At 40.1% G+C, this 22,266-nt stretch overlaps 1 protein-coding gene across 2 annotated transcripts; it reads left to right on the forward strand.

Annotated features, from left to right (window-relative positions):
- The first annotated feature begins 476 nt into the window (after positions 1–476).
- LOC111965630 (ubiquitin-conjugating enzyme E2 D2) lies at positions 477–21,651 on the forward strand. 2 transcript variants are annotated; one of them, XM_023989789.2, is made up of 8 exons: positions 477–810; positions 12,299–12,362; positions 12,448–12,479; positions 12,569–12,646; positions 12,785–12,890; positions 13,005–13,098; positions 13,278–13,327; positions 21,435–21,651. In XM_023989789.2, exons 1-7 carry the CDS (start codon positions 787–789, stop codon positions 13,324–13,326), a joined length of 447 nt encoding a protein of 148 aa, XP_023845557.1. In that variant the 5' UTR covers positions 477–786; the 3' UTR covers position 13,327; positions 21,435–21,651. The 2 variants fall into 2 exon arrangements, with proteins under 2 accessions (XP_023845557.1, XP_023845558.1); XM_023989790.2 differs by lacking the exon at positions 13,278–13,327.
- The last annotated feature ends 615 nt before the right edge of the window (positions 21,652–22,266 follow it).

Consider the following 22,266-nt stretch of genomic DNA (forward strand, 5'->3'; position numbering starts at 1 on the left):
ATGTGTGAGCAAATGAAGTGTGTGTGTGTTGGATGTCAGGTGATTGTGTGTGAGTGAGTGAGTGGGTAGAATGTGCATAGAGTGTGTGCGTATGCATAGAGACAGTGCAAAAAATATATATAATATAAGGGTCAATACAGATAGTCTGTGCATCCATTTTGTTAGCTATTTAGAAGTCTTATGGCTTGGGGATAGAAGCTGTTCAGGAGCCTCTTAGTACCAAGCAGTGATGCAGCCAGTCAAGAGACTTTCAATGGTGCAGCTGTCAAACATTTTGAGATTTCAACAGATTTTTACTGTTTATTGTAAAATGAATAAATGATGGTCTTTATGGAAGGACATTCCAACCTTGTTTAGCATTACCTAGTCCAATTGTGGCACGATTGAACTATTTGTATCCGTTTGCATCAGTTTCAATGCGGGACTTTTCTTTTGAAGGCGAACCGCTGATTGTACTCATCGCGAATATTGCTCACATCACAGTCGTGACTAGAAGAACGAGCCGAGCTAACGTAATCATTCGGCTGGTCAAGTTTGTAACGGCAACGTTGTAATATCAGTGCAGTCAAAGGCTGTCGACAAAGGAAAGCCAGAATATCATTCTATATTGATACCCTTGTCTCAACTGTAAAAGTAAAATTGTCAGTTTTTGTAAAGCAAGCTAGGTAACGAACACGTTAGGTAGTTCGCCTTACACTACAGCTAATTGATATATGCTAGTTAGCATCACGTAGCTAGCCTGTGCTCTCCCTCTTCGACAACCGCTCCCTGCTACGCACTGGCAGAATGGCCTTAAAACGAATTCACAAGGTAAATGGATTGTTTGACGCTTTGCCGTAAATACTGCTTAATAAGTTATATCTTCTGTAGCAGGTAGCTAATGTGGTGAAATTGATATGTCGTTTTAGTTAGATAACTATGTTAGTTAATGTCGTTGTACAGTGGGCAGCTGACTATAACGTTAGCTAGCTCGCTATAACCTTAGCTCGCTATAACGTTAGCTAGCCAAGCGTGCTGCTTTGGCTTTTGGTTAGCCATTTTAGCTAGCAGTAGCAAAGTGGCAGCAGGGCTTAGCTAGCTAATGTCAGCTAGTTTTAGCCACTTTTTAAAGTGAGTGTGACGAAAACATTAGTAAAGAATCTAAGTAGTTAAAATCCAAGCTAAATGACTCGACTAACGTTAGGTTAGTTCGTGTAAAGTTTGTAAGCTAGTAACGTTATCCCTTAAACTACTACTGGAGTTATTAACAAGATATGGTGAAACCTGATGAGAGGGAGGATAAGGCTGTTGCATACCACTAACGTTACCAGTTTCGGGTTGGAGTTTCTTGCTGGAAATATAAACCTTGTCATGCAAGTTGGCCAAGTCAAGTGTTATCCTGGTGTGGGTATTTTTTTCTGGCCTCCACTATTTTAAGAAACACGGGCATAAAAATAGACTTAGCTAGCTGCTGTGGTGTTACTACTATGTTAGTCTGGAATTGCTGTGCCCCCCTAAGCCAAGTTCTACATTAAACACCTCTCCAAATCTTGGTTTAGAGGTGTCATTCACTGACACTTGAGTTGAAAATGCAAGAAAATGTAGTTAGTTGAAAGCATACCATATTACTCAGCTTTAAATGTTATAGGGCCATGGCATTAAGTGATAGGTATGCCTATTGTCATTGGCAAACATTCAAACTAAAACACCATGGATGAGGTCACCAACATTACATTGCTGTAGTAGGTGTTAAACCAATGCCTACATCCTTGAAACTTTTTTGTTGTTGAGGGGGTTTTTATGTAAAGAGTATCTTATAAACGTTAAGTTTGAATAGATGTAAACTAATGTTGGCCTATGCTGCTAGCTGTTCACCTTAAGTGGGACAGGGCCCATGCCTAAAAATAAATTGTTGGTATCCCTGGATGTTGCTTCAAAGCCCTTTGAGTCCTGCCTGAAAATAAAGGGGAACATTGGTTGTTACTGTACAATTAACTTATAGCATAAAGAACCTATTGGAATTAGTTTCAAAGGTACTAGTAGATTAAAAAACATGAGCTGGCACACACCCAGAAAAATAAGTTTGTGTGGGGGTGCTGACTAACAGTGAATAACCAATAAGGTACAGTTATGCCGACACGTTGGTAAATACCCATTAAAGTGCTGTGAGTTTATTTATGGAGTGTGCAACTTTATTTTGATAGATTATAGTTTCAAAGATACTGACACAATTGAACTGAATTGAACCCAGCATAGTTTATGAAACCAACAACAAAATGTAGACCTAAACATTAAGTACGATGCATATAACTCAGATTTATTAATTTGCTTCTTATCAAAAACCTTTCTAATTTCACTAAGCCCACTCTTTAGGTTTGCTCAACCACAGAGAAGTGCTTGAGTGCAGATACACATACTGACAGCAATGCTGCTGTTGTCTTTCCCTCCCGTTTGGGCTCCCACAGTATAACACTGGTCAGGCCAATCCTCATTCTGACTCAGGTGTTTGAGTAAGACATTGCCACAATTTGTTAGGCTTTCATCTATCATGCAAAGTTCTGTATTCCCTATCGCTAGATACTAATTACTTGCCTCAACTCACATACGCATCACTCAAGTCTTTACAGTCCTATGTTTATTACTGAGTTATAGCAGGTCTGTATTTACATAATGGTTGAGTGTTGATCTTTCTAACCGGTTAGTTGACCATAGTAGAGGAATCCTAGGCCCATGTCACACAGGCTGTTAGCCTGTTACTGGTTGAGTGACAGCTGTGTATGTTTATACGCTATCTCAGCTTTGCACAGACACCACCTGTGCCTGACGGAAATACAGCCCACAGCTTCCTACCTGTTCAAGGCTTGACTTACACCTCCTTTACTGATCTATTTGATGACAAACATTGTCTCATCCTCTCCCAATCAGACCCATATGCAATATAGACTGTAATCAACAGGACCCTGAACAGCTTCTACCTCCAAGCCTTAAGACTGCTAAATATTTAGTACAGGTTGCTATTGGTTATCTGCATTGAGCCTTTTTGCACTAACTCTATTGACTCACCACATATGTCTATCCTGTTGCCTAGTCATTTTATCCCTACCTACAGTGCGTTTGGAAAGTATTCAGACCACTTCCCTTTTTACGCATTTTGTTAAATTACAGCCTTATTCTAAAATAGATTAAATAATATATTCAAATCTATCTTCCCCCTAATACCCCATTATGACAAAGCGAAAACAGGTTTGTAGAAATTAGTGATGCACCGATACCCAATATTTTCCTTGCCAAAAAAAAACGATACCGATAACCAATATATTAAGAAAAAAATAGCAGCCTTTTAAGCATTCTAGTACAGTTAAATAGTTAAAACACACACATGGACACAGCGGTCTAAGGCACTGCATCTCAGTGCACGAGGTGTCACTACAGTCCCTGGTTCGAATCCAGGCTGTCTCACATCCGGCCGTTATTGTGATTCCCAGCGTCGTCCGGGGTAGGCCGTCATTGTAAATAAGAATTTGTTTTTAACTGACTTGACTAGTTAAAGGTTACACACATCACACTGACCAAAGGTTATTGTGTTTGTGTTTACGTATGTCCCCAATACCAGTAAAACATAATCAAAACCAATTTTTTTCACTTACTTGCTGTGCTGTTTCGTTTGTTTGTTCAGTCGTTTCATTCTCAACCAGGATTTCTATGGAATGCCGTTTGGGTCTTTGCTATGGAACGCTGTTTGGGTCTTTTCGTGTCAAAAAATATACTATAACACTATTTGACGTGTCAGATAAGCTTGTTGACCAATCTGGACCTGAATATGACTGCACGTCATATAATAATTTAACACGTTCATTTTTTACGTAGTTGTTACACATTGATTACACTATCACTCATATTTCATGTCACAATGATTCATCGATACGTATGCTATGGTGCTGGTAAAGTTGTCTCGCGCACCTAGAGTGCTGGTCATAAAAAAAGCTAGCTAGCTTATGGATGCAAACAATGTTCTTCCCCAAAAACATAGCAAAACATTGTTTCATTAGCTATAGTTAGCTAGATAACTATATTGCTATGTGTCATCTAAAATAACCGTAATTTATAAGACAGTTCTTATTTGATTAATGGTTGGACCATCTATGTGAAGCTAGCCACAATAGTGGACTTTGCGGTTAGCCTTCAAAATATAAGTATGATGTAATTCTGCTGTTTTTGTATTCATTTGCATCACTGTCATTGACATACTTTTATTTTGAAGGCAGACCGCAAATCTCACTATTGTGCCTAATTGTTGTGGCTAGCTTCACAAAACAACCTGGTCCAGTCGAGCATAACTAGCCAGATGACGCTAGCTGGCTGCTTATAATGTTATCTTTTGGCAACAGGGTTAAGTAGCTGGCTAGCTATTTATTTTCATGAGCTGAAGTTCAATTTCAATAGGCGAACAACAAGTGGCAACCTAGCTAATACTTACTCACAAGGATTCCTAAATCGTTGCTAAGAATAATGGAAATGACTGCAGTTTTTACTGGTCATTGTTTTCAGGCTGGTTGTATTGGTGCTAGCTAGGTACCAAGCTAAAGCTAGCTACCCCAGAAGTTGCGGTCGAACAAATGATGCTATATTACCAAAGCGCTATTGTAAACACATCGTTCGTGGCCTGTGTTTGCTTGTTTGCAGACTTTTTCGTACAGCTTTGACAGTGCTATTATATATTTTGACACGCAAAATTTAATCCATTTTAGAATAAGGCTGTAACATAACAAAGTGGAAAAGGTCAAGGGGTCTGACTACTTGCATTACTGTATATGTACATATCTACCTCAATTACATCTGCACATCGACTTGGTACTGGTACCCCGTGTATATAGCCAAGTTATCGTTACTCATTGTGTATTTATTCCTTGTGTTATAATTTTTCTATTGTTCTCTCTGCATTGTTGGGAAGTGCCCGTAAGTAAATATTTCACTGTTAGTTGCACGGTATACCGATACCACGGTAATATCACAGTACCAAAACATCATGATACTTATGATACCAACATTTTAGAGTACCGTTTCATATGATACTACCACGTTTTTCAGCTCTTCTAAAGAACCAGCTGGCACCTATTATAAAAGTTTTATAAAGGCAGTTTTTTGTTCCTAAATTCAGTTGAATTTAAGCAAAAGCCACTAGTACGCGCCGGTCTAATAATATCCACTTCACTTTAATGTGCAAATCACGTGGCAGCTGTAATCCGCCAGCCGCATCCCCTGCCAACCCTCACTCACCTGCTTCTCTCCATCCGCTCTTCCTGTGCATCTGTTGCGCCATCCGTTTTTAAAATATAGTTTAACCGTGATGGCGAGCAGGGATGCAGACCCTGATGAGTCTTCTGTTATATTTGTACATTTGTGACATTGGAGCAGAGCGAGAGAAGTTGATACATTGTATAATGTAATCGCCTGTTATAACCATGAGCACAGGCCAGTCTGATTACACTGCAAGTTCGCTCTCATGCAGACTCCGAGCTCCAGAGAGGGGAAATGGAGCACAGCTTTGCGGCTGGCATGCTTGCAGCTTTACAGCAGAGAACGGCTTGTCTCCAGCCTAAATGGTTTTTAAAATTACCCTTATTACAGGTGTTACCTTTTTTTCTTCCTATTTGCGCAGATTTATACTGGTCAAAAATCTAAATGCAACAAGGTCAAAGATTTAACTGAGTTACAGTTCTTATAAGCAAATCAGTCAATGGAAGTAAATAAATTAGACCCAAATCTATGGATTTCACATGACTGGGAATACAGATATGCATCTGTTGGTGAACCTGTTGGTGAGCCTGATGAACCAAACCACACATTTTTCTGATAATACCTACAGATTTCATCACTTTGCTGCAGACAAATTGAATATGATTTTTCCAGGATAACTTTTCATAAATTATACCTCAATGGAATCTAGTGGATGTGACTTGTTCCATTTCATTCCCACCAATTGAGATCCTTGCTCAGTTTTACAATATTTCATGTTCTTACTAGTGAATACAACAAAGTTGGATTTTTGTTAACGTTTAAAGATAATTTGTTTATCTGGAACCATTCAGAAAATGTGGCCATGCCTGAGTTGGCTTCATTAATTAGTAAATCAAAATTCTTGTGTGATATAAATCTAATTGGTATCATCAGCAAAGAGAATGGGAAGTACGGTAGAAGACACAGCAGCAAGGTCATTGATATAGATTACGAATAACAAAGGTCCACTTATCAAACCCTGTTGGACGCCACAGGATATCTTGGCCCTGGTAGATGCTAATGCCATTTGCCTAAAGAAATTCTCTATCATAAACATAACTATATAATCATGAAAACCATAATAATGCAATTTAGAAAGTAATAGTTTGTCAACCGTGTCAAACGCTTTGGATAAATCTAAAAAGATGCCAAGAGCGTATTCATTTTTAAGGGCTGTAAATATTTTATCCACACGTTGCAAAAGAGCTTTATCTGTGGAATATTTTTTACGAAAACCATATTGGTGCTCACAGAGAATAGTTGATTTTTTAAAAATGTTTCAACATTCTTTTATATACCAATTTTTCTAGGATTTTAGAAAAACATGGTAGTACAGATATTGGATGAATATTTGTAAAACATCTTTGATCCAAAGATTTTAAAGATGGGGATAACAATTTTCTAATATTTAGGAACAATACCAGTTTGCATAGATTTGGTAAAGATATACAGTTGATGTCAGAAGTTTACATACACTTAGGTTGGAGTCATTAACTCGTTTTTCAACCACCATTTCTTGTTAACAAACTATAGTTTTAGCAAGTCGGTTAGGACATCTACTTTGTGCATGACACACTACATTTTTCCGACAATTGTTTACAGACAGATTATTTCACTTACAATTCACTGGATCACAATTCCAGTGGGTCAGAAGTTTACATAGACTAACTTGACTGTGCCTTTAAACAGCTTGGAAAATTCCAGAAAATGTGATGGCTTTAGACGCTTGAGATAAACGTACTTTGGTGCGAAAACTGTAAATCAATCCCAGAACAACAGCAAAGGACCTTGTGAAGATGCTGGAGGAAACAGGTACAAAAGTATCTATATCCACAGTAAAACAAGTCCTATATCGACATAACCTGAAAGGCCGCTCAGCAAGGAAGAAGCCACTGCTCTAAAACCGCCATAAAAAAAGCCAGACTACGGTTTGTAACTGCACATGGGGGAAAAAGATTGTATTTTTTGGAGAAATGTCCTCTGGTCTGATGAAACAAATATAGAACTGTTTGGCCATGATGACCATTGTTATGTTTGGAGAAAACAGGGGGAGGCTTGCAAGCCGAAGAACACCATCCCAACTGTGAAGCATGGGGGTGGCAGCATCATGTTGTGGGGGTGCTTTGCTGCAGGGGGGGCTGGTGCACTTCACAAAATAGATGGCATCATGGGGATGAAAAATTGTGGATATATTGAAGCAACATCTCAAGACACCAGTCAAGAAGTTAAAGCTTGGTCACAAATGGGTCTTCCAAATGGACAATGACCCCAAGCATACTTCCAAAGTTGTGGCAAAACGGCTTAAGGACAACAAAGTCAAGGTATTGGAGTGACCATCACAAAGCCCTGACCTCAATCCTATAGAAAATTTGTCGGCAGAACTAAAAAAGCGTGTGCGAGCAAGGAGGCCTACAAACCTGACTCCGTTACACCAGCTCAGTCAGGAGGAATGGGCCAAAATTAACCCAACTTATTGTGGGAAGCTTGTGGAAGGCTACCTGAAACGATTGACCCAAGTTATACAATCTAAAGGCAATGCTACTAAATACTAATTGAGTGTATGTAAACTTCTGACCCACTGGGAATGTGATGAAATAAATAAAAGCTGAATTAAATCGTTCTCTCTACTATTATTCTGGCATTTCACATTCTTAAAATAAAGTGGTGATCCTAACTGACCTAAGACCGGGAATTTTTACTAGGATTAAAGGTCAGGAATTGTGAAACTGAGTTTAAATGTATTTGGCTAAGGTGTATGTAAACTTCTGCCTTCAACTGTATATATTGTTTTTTAAACCATCTTGCCTATGCCGCTCTATCATTGCTCATCCATATATTTATATGTATGTATTCTTATTCCATTTCAAGCTCCTAAAGCCATGACAATTTTCTGGAATTTTCCAAGCTGTTTAAAGGCACAGTCAACTTAGTGCATGTAAACTTCTGACCCACTGGAATTGTGATACACTGAATTATAAGTGAAATAATCTGTAAACAATTGTTGGAGAAATGACTTGTCATGTACAAAGTAGATGTCCTAACCGACTTGCCAAAACTATAGTTTGTTAACAAGAAATTTGTGGAGTGGTTGAAAAACAAGTTTTAATGACTCCAACCTAAGTGTATGTAAACTTCCGACTTCAACTGTACGTATGAGATGAGTAATGCAAGATATGTAAACATTATTAAAGTGGACAATGATTTCAAGTCTATGTAGGCAGCAGCCTCTCTGTTAGTGACAAGCCACATTTCTTCAGCCTCCTGAGGTTGAAGAGGTGCTGTTGTGTCTTCACCACACTGTGTGGGTGGACCATTTCAGTTTGTCCGTGATTTGTACACCAAGGAACATAACTTTCAACCTTCTCCACTGCTGTCCCGTCAATGTGGTTAGGGAGGGTCTCCCTCTGCTGTTTCCTGAAGTCCACGATCAACTCCTTTGTTTTATTGACGTTGAGTGATAAGGTTATTTTCCTTGCACCTCTCTCCCAGGGCCCTCACCTCCTCCTTGTAAGCTGTCTCGTCGTTGTTGGTAATCAAGCCTACTACTGTTGTGTCGTCTGCAAACTTCMTGATTGAGTTGGAGGCATGCATGGCTACGCAGTCATGGGTGAACATGGAGTACAGGAGGGGGCTGAGGACGCACCCTTGTGGGGCCCCAGTGTTGAGGATCAGCGAAGTGGAGATGTTGTTTCCTACCTCCACCACCTGGGGCGGCCCGTCAGGGGTTGAGACCCAGGGCCTCCAGCTTAATGAGCTTGGAGGGTACTATGGTGTTGAATGCTGAGCTGTAGTCAATGAACAGCATTCTTACATAGGTATTCCTCTTGTCCAGATGGGATAGGGCAGTGTGATGGTGATTGCATCATCTTTGGACCTATTGGGGCGGTAACCAAATTGAAGTGGTTCTAGGGCAGGCCTGGGCAATTCCAGTCCTCTGGGGCCTGATTGGTGTCACACTTTTCCCCCATCCCTAGAAAGCTCACCTGATTTTAAACTAATTGCATTTTTAACTGAAGATCATGATTAGTTGATTATTAGAGTTAGGTGTGTTAGGTGTGGCAAGTGTGACACCAATCAGGCCCCAGAGGAATGGAGTTGCCCAGGCCTTGTCTAGGATGACCGGTAAGGTGGAGGTGATATGATCCTTGACTAGTCTCTCAAAGCACATCATGATGACAGAGGTTAGTGCTACGGGGTGGTAGTCATTTAGTTCAGTTACCTTTTGCTTACTTTGGTACCTTTGCCTTCTTGGCATGTGGGGACAGCAGACTGGGATAGGGAGAGATTGAATATGTCCGTAAACACTCCAGCCAGCTGGTCTGTGCATGCTCAGAGGACGTGGCTAGGGGTGCTGTCTGGGCCGGCAGCCTTGCGAGGGTTAGCGCGTTTAAATGTCTTACTCACGTCGGCGAAGGAGAGCCCACAATCCTTGTATTATCCTCAAAGCAGGCAAAGGTGTTTTGTCCGTGACGTGGCTGGTTTTCCTTTTGTAGTCCGTGATTGTCTGTAGACCCGGCCACATACGTCTCGCGTCGGAGCCGTTGATTTGCGATTCCACTTTGTCTCTATACTGACATTTCACTTGTTTGATTGCCTTGTGGAGGGAATAACTACGCTGTTTGTATTCGGCCATATTCCCAGTCACCTTTCCATGGTGCAGTGGTTCGCGCTTTCAGTTTTGTGCGACTGTCACCATCTATCCACGGTTTCTGGTTAGGATAGGTTTTAATAGGCAGTGGGTACAACATCTATACACTTCCTTATAAACTAACTCACCGAATCAGCGTTTACGTCGATATTACTCTCTGAGGATACCCGGAACATATTCCAGTCTGCGTGTTCAAAACAATCTTGAAGCGTGGATTCCGATTGGTCAGACCACCTTTTGAATAGTTCTTAGCACGGGCACATCCTGTTTTTGAGTGTCTGCCTATAGGAAGGGAGGAGCAAAATGGAGTCGTGGTCAGATATGATGAAGGGGGAGGGCCTTGTATGCATTGCAGAAGTTAGATTACCAGTAATCCAGTGTTTTTCTTGCGCGTGCTACAGTCAAAAGGTAGCCTTATTCTCAAATTTGCCTTGTTAAAATCCCCAGCTACAATAAATGCAGCGTCACGATAAATGGTTTGCATAAAGTCCAGTGAAGTTCCTTGAAGGCTGTCGTGGTATCGGCTTGAGGGGGGATCTACACGGCTGTGAAAATATCCGAGGAGGATTCTCTTGGAAGATAATACRGTCGGCATTTGATTGAAGAATTCTAGGTCGGGTGAACAAAAGAAATTGAGTTCCTGTATGTTATTACAATTACACCATGAGTCGTTAATCATGAAACATACACCCTGCCCATCTTCTTCCAGGAGATATATTTATTCCTTTCGGCGCGACACACAAAGAATCCAGGTGGCTATATCCCGAGAGAGCCATGTTTCCGTGAAACAGTATGTTACAATCCCTGATGTCTCTCTGGAAAGCAACCCTTGGCCTATTTTCGTCTACCTTGTTATCTAGACTGGACATTAGCAAGTAATATACTCGGCAGCGGTGGGTGTTGTGCACGCCAACGAAGTCTGACCAGAAGACCACTCGTCTGCCTCCTTCTTCGGCGGCGGCGTTTTGGGTCAGCCTCTGGAATCAGTTCAAATGCCCCGGGTGGTTCGGACAAAGGATCCGCTTGAGGTTAGGTGAAACACATGAACAAAGTACAGTAAATATGTGTATCTGTTGGTGTGAATGCGTGTGTGTCAAATCAGTGTAATATAGCTGAGTGACTTGCCATAGGCCTATGAGATGGGGGGTGAACGACCAGCTGATCATACTTCAGGTATGCGTGTTGCCTTTCTTTTGTTCTTCAATTAGTCGTGGCAGCAGTTCCTTTCTTTTGAGGTGTACCTTTTCGGAGAAGTTTTCATTAATGAAGATTTTGGTTCCCTTCAGGCACTTGGCTCACCTGAGAATAGATCTGGGCTGTCCATCGGGGATGGAAGTGCCATTGATATGCGTCCTCCATCTCGAGGAGTTTAGGGTCCAGTTTAAGTTCATCTGCCAGGAGTTTCTTGGCCTTGACAGTAGGTCTAGGCAAATTTGATTGGCACAGGAAGAAAGGAAAAGGGTCTGCTACTCATGAGATGTGCTTCAATGTAAGCCTAAAATATATTTAAATGATCTTTCTGGTGGTTCTTAAATGTTATATGGTGCCTAATGTTATAAGTTGGGAGCTGTGTGTGTTAACTGAGTAAAAGTTTAATGCAGTGTTTTCCCTTACTGCCACAATAACTTGCAGATCATTATACATGTATATTCCTTCCTCCCATTCCTCCAGCCAAATCACAGGTAGGCCTTTGCAAATCAGAAATTCTATGCAGTATTCTATTATACAGTGTGAAGTTAAATTCAGTTTGTTGTATTGAGTAGAATGTGAATTTCAGTGACAGGTTTTTGCGAAGCACATGCGCAGAACATTTAGAAAATGTGAACAAGGGGATGGGACGAACAGAACTCTAGGCTACTCAGAATTTTTAACCCTGTGGTATTGTGACATCACTAGTCTACACCTGTTGTTTACGAAGCACATGACAAATATAATTGTATTTATTGGCCGAAGAAGTTCTTACCTAATCTGGTTTCCTGAAGTGTTTGCTCTGGCAGGGCTCTGCAAGAGACCATGTCAAGAAACCTGTTAAGTCACTGCCCACTTTCACTAGGGCCAAGACTAGTCATTGTGCTGTGTCATTATGAAAATGGATTCCTCTTTTCCTCCGTCCCTAATTAACCTTTAGAAATATTTACTGTGCAGTGCTCTTTGCAACGGCAGCAATGTAAATGCCCTTCGAAATACAACTGTGAGGTCTGTACAGTAGCAGTATCATGGAGTTTGCTGTTTCCAGTTGTCCTATAAAATAATGACCAATGCACACGTGTTTGCAACCACAGCCATTATGCTGGATCAACTAAATAGGTGGAGTTGAAGGGATGAGAAACTCAATAACCATGTTGGTAGGGGAACAGTGGGACTGATGGTGTCCTGGTTTGGTCCCTCTTTCAGGAGCTGAACGACCTGGCCAGGGACCCTCCTGCACAGTGTTCCGCCGGCCCTGTTGGAGATGACAGTAAGGCCAAACTAAGCACTTTTATTTGAGCGAACATTCTCAACATTGAAACATGTTTCTAACTATCTACTTTCTGGTTTTGCAGTGTTTCATTGGCAAGCTACAATTATGGGGCCTGTAAGTATAATTTATGAAGTGTTTGCTCATGGAAGTTGCATTCGTTTTGGCTGGTCAGTGTGTCCGTTGACATTTTAGTTTCTTTTCAGAATGACAGTCCATACCAAGGTGGCGTTTTTTTCCTGACCATTCATTTCCCCACAGACTACCCCTTCAAGCCACCTAAGGTAATTATTTCCTCTCCTGTTCCTCTGTTCTATTACAATTAATAGTTTTCTTGATGCATGTAGACGATTGAGGAGTATGGTTTCCGTTGATCTTATGTAATCATGTGTTTGATTGCTGCTCCAACCTTTTCATTGCAGCTAGCATTCACCACAAGAATTTATCACCCAAATATTAACAGTAACGGCAGCATCTGCCTGGATATTTTGAGATCACAGTGGTCTCCAGCATTAACTATCTCTAAAGGTAGGATGTCCGTTGTTTTTCATGCTTTGTGATACACATTTTTACCTTGTGACTTCATTTCAATTCACATGCCTAAGATCCACTTCTAATACTTATTTTTAATCTCCTTTTCAGTACTTTTGTCCATTTGTTCTCTCTTATGTGACCCCAACCCTGACGACCCGTTAGTGCCAGAAATCGCCCGTATCTACAAAACAGATACTGAAAAGTAAGTATACTGTAGACCCAGCTTTGTTCTACATTTTGTTCATGAACTGCATACTCTAATATTTGTGAAAAATATTATGCTACTTTTTGATCCAAGACTTGAACGAGATAGGTGCTAAATGATAGTTAATTCCTATAATGTCATATCTTTATAATATAGGACTTTTCCTTCCATATCAGGTATAATAGACTAGCGAGAGAATGGACAGACAAGTACGCTATGCTTTAGGGTAAGACTGCCCTGCATTGTGAAGGGAGTGGACCGTGTGTGTGTCTGTGGTGGAGCTTTATGGGTTGTGACCAGGGGAGAAGGACTCCTCTCCCTTCTCATTGAATCCACGAAGTTCAAGGCCGACCGTGGTACTACAGGCATTGTTTGCAGAAAACAAGATCCCCCCCATTATAGTGAAGGGAAAAATGGCAATCTTTGTGTAAACAAAAATATAATTTTTGATGACAATCATGGCACCAATAATTACTTTTACTACACCAGGTGTATTTCCTGATTATTTTAAAATCGTACACAGAAGTTATGAGGATAATTTTGTAGCTAATGGCAGCCTGCAGTACCCCGGTCGGCCTTCAATTTGAGATACTCAATGAGAGGGGGCAGCACTGAGCTAGCCTGCAACGTCATTTCCCGGTGTAGCTCAAACTGCATGTTATGTCTACATAAATCTCTGACATGAGACGCCATCTCAACTAACTTATTTGACTTCAAATGCGGGAATGAGTGATGTCACGCGATCAATAGCTTTGGCCAGACATTTTTTGTGGGTGGGCCTGCAGAAATGTGGGTGGGCCCAAAAAAAACACAACGTCTAAGTTACTGCAATTCTACACATTTTGTCATTGGGTAGAGAGGAAACTGCTGTTTTTATAGCTAATCTCATGCTATTCTACACATTTTGCCATGGGGTTGAGATAATTTTGCATTTGAAGCTAATTAAAGTATAAGTGTGACTGTGATAAAGGCACTGGATTATGAGCTGTCTTGTTTGCTAATGAACTAAGCAGTGGCATGGTGCATATAGCCATAGAAGCACAGTGGTTTCTGCCTCAATGCAGTCCTATTCTTGGCTTATTTGGGGTGTGGCTTTCAGTTAGATGTCATTCCAGTTCATCTGAATGTCAATCCAGTGCATTGCTTGCTATGAATTATATCTGATGGTGTTTGCATGTTTAGGTAAAAAGACAAATGTCCTGTTTGGAACACTAACAAGTAGAGAGCGTTAAAAAAAATATACACAGTACCAGTCAAAAGTTTGGACACACCTACTCATTCAAGTGTTTTTCTTTATTTTTTACTATTTTCTATATTGTGGAATAATTGTTTAGACATCACAACTATGAAACAACACATATGGAATCATGTAGTAACCAAAAAAGTGTTAAATATATATTTGATGATATTCTTCAAAGTAGCCACCCTTGATGAGAGCTTTGCTCAATCTTGGCATTCTCTCAACCAGCTTCATGAGGTAGTCACTTGGAATGCATTTCAATTAACAGGTGTGCCTTGTTAAAAGTTAATTTGTGGAATTTCCTTCCTTAACTTCTTTGGGCTGCAAGCCCGAAGCCGGGCACAATATGACAACAGCCACTTCAAGTGCAGGGCGCGAAATTCAAAAGATATTTTTTAGAAATATTTTACTTTCACACATTAACAAGTCCAATACAGCAAATGAAAGATAAACATCTTGTGAATCCAGCCAACATGTCCGATTTTTATAATGTTTTACAGCGAAAACACCACGTATATTTATGTTAGCTCACCACCAAATACAAAAAAGGACAGACATTTTTCACAGCACAGGTAGCATGCACAAAGCCAACCTAACTAACCAAGAACCAACCAAACTAACCAAGAAACAACTTCATCAGATGACAGTCTTATAACATGTTATACAATAAATCTATGTTTTGTTCGAAAAATGTGCATATTTGAGGTATAAATCAGTTTTACATTGCAGCTACCATCACAGCTACCGTCAGAAATAGCACAGAAGCAGCCAGAGTAATTACAGACACCAACGTGAAATATCTAAATACTCATCATAAAACATTTCTGAAAAATACATGGTGTACAACAAATGAAAGACAGGCATCTTGTGATTCCAGCCAATATTTCCGATTTCTTAAGTGTTTTACAGCGAAAACACAATATAGCATTATATTAGCTTACCACAATAGCCAGAAACACAAGCCATTTACCAGCAGCAAAAGTTAGCGATCGTAACAAACCAGCAAAAGATATATAATTTTTTACTAACCTTGATAAGCTTCATCAGATGACAGTCCTATAACATCAGGTTATACATACACTTATGTTTTGTTCGAAAATGTGCATATTTAGAGCTGAAATCAGTGGTTATACATTGTGCTAACGTAGCATCTTTTTCCCAGAATGTGCGGATATTTTTATGACACTCAACTATTCTGACCAAATAACTATTCATAAACGTTACTAAAAAATACATGTTGTATAGGAAATGATAGATACACTATTCTTAAATGCAATCGCCGTGTTAGAATTCTAAAAAATACTTCATTACGACATCCAGCTTAGTTATAGCGAGAGAGTGCCCAAAATCTGGGCGCAAACTACTAGTTCACATTCGACATATATGAAATAGCATCATAAAATGGGTCCTATTTTGATGATCTTCCATCAGAATGTTGTACAAGGGGTCCTTTGTCGGGAACAATCGTTGTTTGGTTTTAGAATGTCCTCTCTCCAGTCAATTAGCACGGAAAGCTAGCAAAGTGGCGCGAAGCTCTCCTTCCTGAACAAACGCAGACAAGCAACACGCCTAACGTCCGAAAAAATTTCATTAATCTAATAAAACTATATTGAAAAACATACTTTACGATGATATTGTCACATTTATCAAATAAAATCAAAGCCGGAGATATTAGTCGTCTAACGACAGCTTTACAGAAGGCAATACCAGGTCCCTTCTCGCGCGTTCCAGAAAACAGGAAATTGGGGTCACGTCATGCCAAGAGCTTTTTTTCGACCTCAGATCATGTTATACACTCCATTTCTTCTCTCACTGCCTGTTGACATCTAGTGGAAGGCGTATGAAGTGCATGTATACTAATAAATATCAGCACATTTATAGGCAGGCCCTAGAACAGAGCATCGATTTCAGATTTTCCACTTCCTGTCAGGAAGTTTGCTGCAAAATGAGTTCTGTTTTACTCACAGATATAATTCAAACGGTTTAAGAAACTAGAGAGTGTTTTCTATCCAATAGTAATGATAATATGCATAATTGTACGAGCAAGAATTGAGTACGAGGCTGTTTGAAATGGGCACCTTTTATCCAGGCTACTCAATACTGCCCCTGCAGCCCAAACAGGTTAATGCGTTTGAGCCAATCAATTGTGTTGTGACAAGGTTGGGATGGTATACAGACGATAGCCCTATTTGGTAAAAGACCAAGTCCATATTATGGCAAGACCAGCTCAAATAAGCAAAGAGAAACAACTGTCTGTCCTTTGGTCTGATGAGTCCAAATTTGAGATTTTTGGTTCCAACCGCTGTCTTTGTGTGTGGTTCCCACCATGAAGCATAGAGGAGGTGTGATGGTGTGGGGGTGCTTTGCTGGTGACACTGTCAGTGATTTATTTAGAATTCATWAAAAAAAAAAAATGTAAACACATTTTCCTCCACAATTTCATGGTGTCCCACTTGTCTCATCGCTGCAACTCCCATATGGTCTTGGGAGAGGCGAAGGTCGAGAGCCATGCGTCCTCCAAAACACAACTGAACCAAACCGCACTGCTTCTTGACACAATGCCTGCTTAATCTGGAAGCCAGCCACACCAACGTGTCAGAGGAAACACCGTAACACTGGTGACCATGTCAGCATGCATGCACCCGGCCCGCCACAGGAGTCTCTAGAGCGCGATGGGACAAGGACATCCCTGTTGGCCAAACCCTCCCCTAACCCGGACGATGCTGGGCCAATTGTGCGCCGCCCCATGGGTCTCCCGGTCGCAGCCGGCTGTGACAGAGCCTTGACTCGAACCAGGATCTTTAGTGGCACAGCTAGCAACTGCGATGCAGTGCCTTGGACCACTGCACCACTCGGGAGGCCCCAAGACACACTTAACCAGCATAGCTACCACAGCATTCTGCAGCAATACGCCATCTCATCTGGTTTGCGCTTAGTGGGACTATCATTTGTTTTTCAACCGGACAATGACCCAAAACACACCTCCAGGCTGTGTAAGGGCTATTTGACCAAGAAGGAGAGTGATGGAGTGCTGGATCAGATGACCTGGCCTCCACAGTCACCCAACCTCAACCCAATTGAGATGGTTTGGGATAACTTGGACTGCAGAGTGAAGGAAAAGCAGCCAACAAGTGCTCAGCAAATGTGGGGACTACTTCAAGACTGTTGGAAAAGCATTCCTCATKAAGCTGGTTGAGATAATGTGTGCAAAGCAGTCAAGGCAAAGGGTGACTACTTTGAAGAATCTCAAATATAAAATATATTTTGATTTAACACTTTTTTTTGTTACTACATGATTCCATATGTTATTTCATAGTTTTGATGTCTTCACTATTATTCTCCAATGTAGAAATAGGAAAAATTAAGAAAAACCCTGAGTAGGTGTCCAAACTTCTGATTAGTACTGTGTGAGATGTATACCAAACATTAGGAACATCTACCTAATATTGAGTTGCACCCCCCCTTTTGCTTTCAATTTGTCAGGGCATGGGCTCGACAAGGTGTCCAAAGCGTTCCACAGGGATGCTGACCCATGTTGACTCCAATTCTTCCCCCAATGCTTCCCACAGTTGTCAAGTTGGCTGGATGTCCTTTGGGTGGTGGACCATTCTTGATACACACTGGAAACTGTTGTGTGGGAAAACCCAGCAGCGTTGCAGTTATTGACACAAACTGTTGCGCCTGGCACCTACTACCACCCTCTGAATTGCACACACATAATCCATGTCTCAAGGCATAAAAATCCTTTAACAAGTCTCCTCCCCTTCATCTATACTGTTTTGAAGTGGCTTTAACAAGTGACATCAATAAGGGATCATAGCTTTCACCTGAATTCACCTGGTCAGTCTGTCATGTAAAGAGCAGGTGTTCTTAATGTTTTGTACACTCAGTGTGTGTATATACACTGAACAAAAATATAAACGCAACATGCAAAGAATCCACCGAGTTTTGCTAACCTCTCTGGATTAAAACCAAATTATGTGTGCTATATTATGTATTGGATCACAAAAAAAAATGCACATTTTACATTACTGTGTAGTTTACCAATAAAATGGTCTGACGGGGATGTGGACATACTCGGTATACAAATCCGAAAAGAAAGAAATGATCTCACTCCAATAAATGTTTATAGAAAGTTTGAAAAAATAGATAAGATCTTGCTACCATGGAAAGGAAAATACCTGTATTTGTGGAAAAATCACCCTGATTTAACTCTTTACCTATTTGCTTAAGGTTTTGCCTACACCTAGGGACCTGCTTTTTAAATTATATGAACAAAAAATATTCAATTTTATTTGGAATGGCAAGCCAGACAAAATTAAAAAGGCCTATTTATATACTGAATATGAATTAGAAGGGCAGAAATTATTAAATATTAAAGCATTAGACCTCTCACTAAAGGCATCAGTCATACAAAAGTTATACTTAAATCCAAACTGGTTCTCTTGTAAATTGGTAGGAATGTCTCACCCCATGTTCAAGAATGGCCCTTTTCCCTTTATTCAGAATACATTATACAACTGCTCGCTTTCGGTTATTTGAAAACCAAATAATTTCCATACTATCGTTATTTTTTTCAACAAGCTTTAGAAAGTTGGTTGCAATTTCAGTTTAATCCAACTGAAAAGACAGAACAAATAATACAACAAATACTGTGGTTAAACTCAAATGTACTAATTGATAATAAAAAAAACTTTTCCCGATTTTGAATTGTTTAAAAAAGGTATACTTTTAGTGAATGATATCATAAATAGGACTGGTGGAGTTGTCACACATGCAGCTAACACAGACMTATGGAAATGTCTGCTCTACCCAAAATTAAAACCAATTTATTGCAGCATTACCACAAAAATGGAAGAGGCAAGTAGAAGGGGGAAAAGAAAGGAACTTGTCTGTCGGCCCTGCATTAAAGAACATAAATGGTTAAAGAAAAGTGTGATAAATAAAAACTTATACCAATTTAATTTAAGGACCAAAAGATTGACAGCTGTGCCATATAAATTGCAAAATAGTTGGAAGAGATTTGATGTACCCATTCCATGGCACATGGTTTATGAATTGACACGCAAAACAATGCCGGATTCAAAACTTTGAATTTTTCAATTTAAATTACTATACAAAATTCTTGCAACCAATAGAATGTTATATATTTGTGGGATACAATCTTCCCAGCTCTGCAGATTTTTCTCTGAGGAGGCAGTCATTAGATCATTTATTTTGATACTGTCCATATGTAGCTCGTTTTTGGTCACAGGTCCAGGAATGGCAACATTTGCCTAGAACTAACGCTGCAGATAGCAACACTGGGTGATTTGAAAAGCCATAGTCAATAATATAATCATTATTTTAGCAAAAAAATGTATCTTTAATTTACAATCTGTAGAAGCTATGAGAGAATAGAAAGGTTCAGTACTGTTGTGAAGCATCACAGCACAGTTAAAAAATATATGGCAAATAGAAATCCGAGATAGATGGGAGGGGTTGAATGGAGCTGAAGGTTGGGACTAATAACAAGACAACAAATGTAAAACATACAGGGTCTGTAAAATTGATATAGGTTCAGAAATGTTGTGAAATAGGACAGTTACAAACAAATCAAACTGGATGGACATCAGAAATAGAGGAAGGACTAAAAACAAACAAAATATAACTATTGTCAAATAAGTATAAACTGAAGGTAGAAGCCTAAGTGTTATTGTTTATTAGTTTACTCCAATTGGGGGAGGGTAGGGTTTGCGGGGAATAATAAAGGTATATTTAAAAACAAGTATGTATATATGTGTTTATGTATGTGTGTTTATATATATATCAAAAAAAGATATGGGGGATTGGAAATGATGCAGACAATTACATTGATGGAAGCAACAATCTTTCTGCAATATTAAGCTGATCCACCCCTAAGAAAAAAGGTTTTACCGAGTTTGGGTTTGTAGAAAAAAATCTAGCAATTTAAATAAATGAATTAGGCCCTAATCTATGGAATTCACATGACTGGGCAATGGCGCAGTCATGAGTGGGCCTGGGAGGGCATAGGCCCACCCAATTGGGAGCCAGGTCCCTCCACTGGGGAGCGAGGCCCAGCCAATCAGAATTAGTTTTTCCCCACAAGGGCTTTAATAGACGGAAATTCTCCTGAGCACCCCCTTCCCCATCCTCAGATGCTTCCGCAGGTTAAGAAGCCGGATGTGGAGGTCTTGGGCTGGTGCGCTTACATGTGGTCTGGTTGTGAGGCCGGTTGGATGTACTGCCAAATTCGCTAAAACGACGTTGGAGGCAGCTTATGGTTGAGAGATTAACATTCAATTATCTGGCAACAGCTCTGTTGGACATTCCTGTAGTCAACATGCCAATTGCACGCTCCCTCCAACTTTAGACATCTGTGGCATTGTCTTGTGTGACACAACTGCACATTTCAGAGTGGCCTTTTATTGTCCCCAACATAAGGTGCACCTGTGTAATGATCATGCTGTTTAATCAGCTTCTTGATATGCCACACCTGTCAGGTGGATGGATTATCTTGGCAAAGGAGAAAAATGCTCACTTAACAGGGATGTAAACATCATTTTAGAGAAGCTTTTTGTGCATATGGAAAATTTCTGTCAACTCGTGAAAAATGGGACCAACACTTTACATGTTGCGTTTTATTTTTTGTTCAGTGTATATATCTTTTTTTGTTGCTCAATATGATTGGGTGGTCCTGGCTCTTCAGTGGATGGGCCGGGACCACCGCTGCCTAAAACAGTTGATATATACAGTCATTGGTTGTGACAGTGATATTATTGACAGCACTTCAACTAACTCTAGGCTGCCATATTTGGCTGCTTTAAATAAATCTGCCTTTGCATCGGTAGATTTTGGCTTGGTACTGACAGTATTTCCACTGTCTGTCTGTCTGGGACTGTTTATTGACAATGTTGAATGCCATTTTGGTGGGACTATGGGGGGGTTTATGTGTGAACATCGTGGATCTCAACTTGGGTAGTTGGCAACCTGTTGCTGTGTTGTAATGCATGGCGTTCGTGATCTTCACACCCCTTGACTATTGTGTATTGATAGTCTATTTTCTTTTTGCTGATTTGTTCTATCTCCACAGGTACAACAGAATAGCCCGGGAATGGACTCAGAAGTATGCCATGTGATAATCTGTCATGGTCGTAACAACTTGCATTATAGATGGGATAAACTTTCAATTACTGTAATTCTTTTGCCCATTCGGCCGCAACCCCTTAACATCAGCCAATAACAGTAATTTTCTTTTTCGCCCCCCCCCCACCCCATAAATGTATTTACATGCTCTTAACAAGGAAAAACATCTCCATGGCCCCCTTCTTTCCAAAAGATGCCAATTGATCAGAACTCTCAATGGAGCATGTATCTGTATAAAGCCAACCACAGCCACTTTGTGAAGAGCTCTTGATTTCTCTAAGTTCACACAGAAAGTGCCAACTAAAAGGAATAAGGATTCTCCAAATGCCACAATTTCTGTATTGAGAGGATCAACATGGTGCAATCACATTTTTGTAAGATTTGCCAATAGCGTTAGAGAACTGAGGTCTGTGAATATTATACACTTACTCTTAACTGTTTGAATGGAGAATTGCTGAAGTTAGCTATATCTGCAGTAAATAAGGACAAACATTTTATGCATGTTGATAAGATAAATATTTGGTTTATGTGCTGCTGAGAATGAAAAGAGTTGAGAGCAAACGTGTCCACTTTTTAAAGTTTCACCTTTTTTGTTAATCCTTTTCCTTTTGTCGTTTTTAGAACGGGAGCCATTAGTTAATCCATCATCCACAACACTGTTCTCGCTTTTGCACTGAATACGTTATTCAAAGCTCTCGATGGCTGATCGATCAACTAATAGCTCTGCTATTTAATGGTTACTTTTATTTTTTTTCTCAATAAAGTTGAACAAATAACCC

The sequence above is a fragment of the Salvelinus sp. IW2-2015 genome, linkage group LG6.2 (genome assembly GCF_002910315.2).
Source record: "Salvelinus sp. IW2-2015 linkage group LG6.2, ASM291031v2, whole genome shotgun sequence".
NCBI lineage: Eukaryota > Metazoa > Chordata > Actinopteri > Salmoniformes > Salmonidae > Salvelinus > Salvelinus sp. IW2-2015.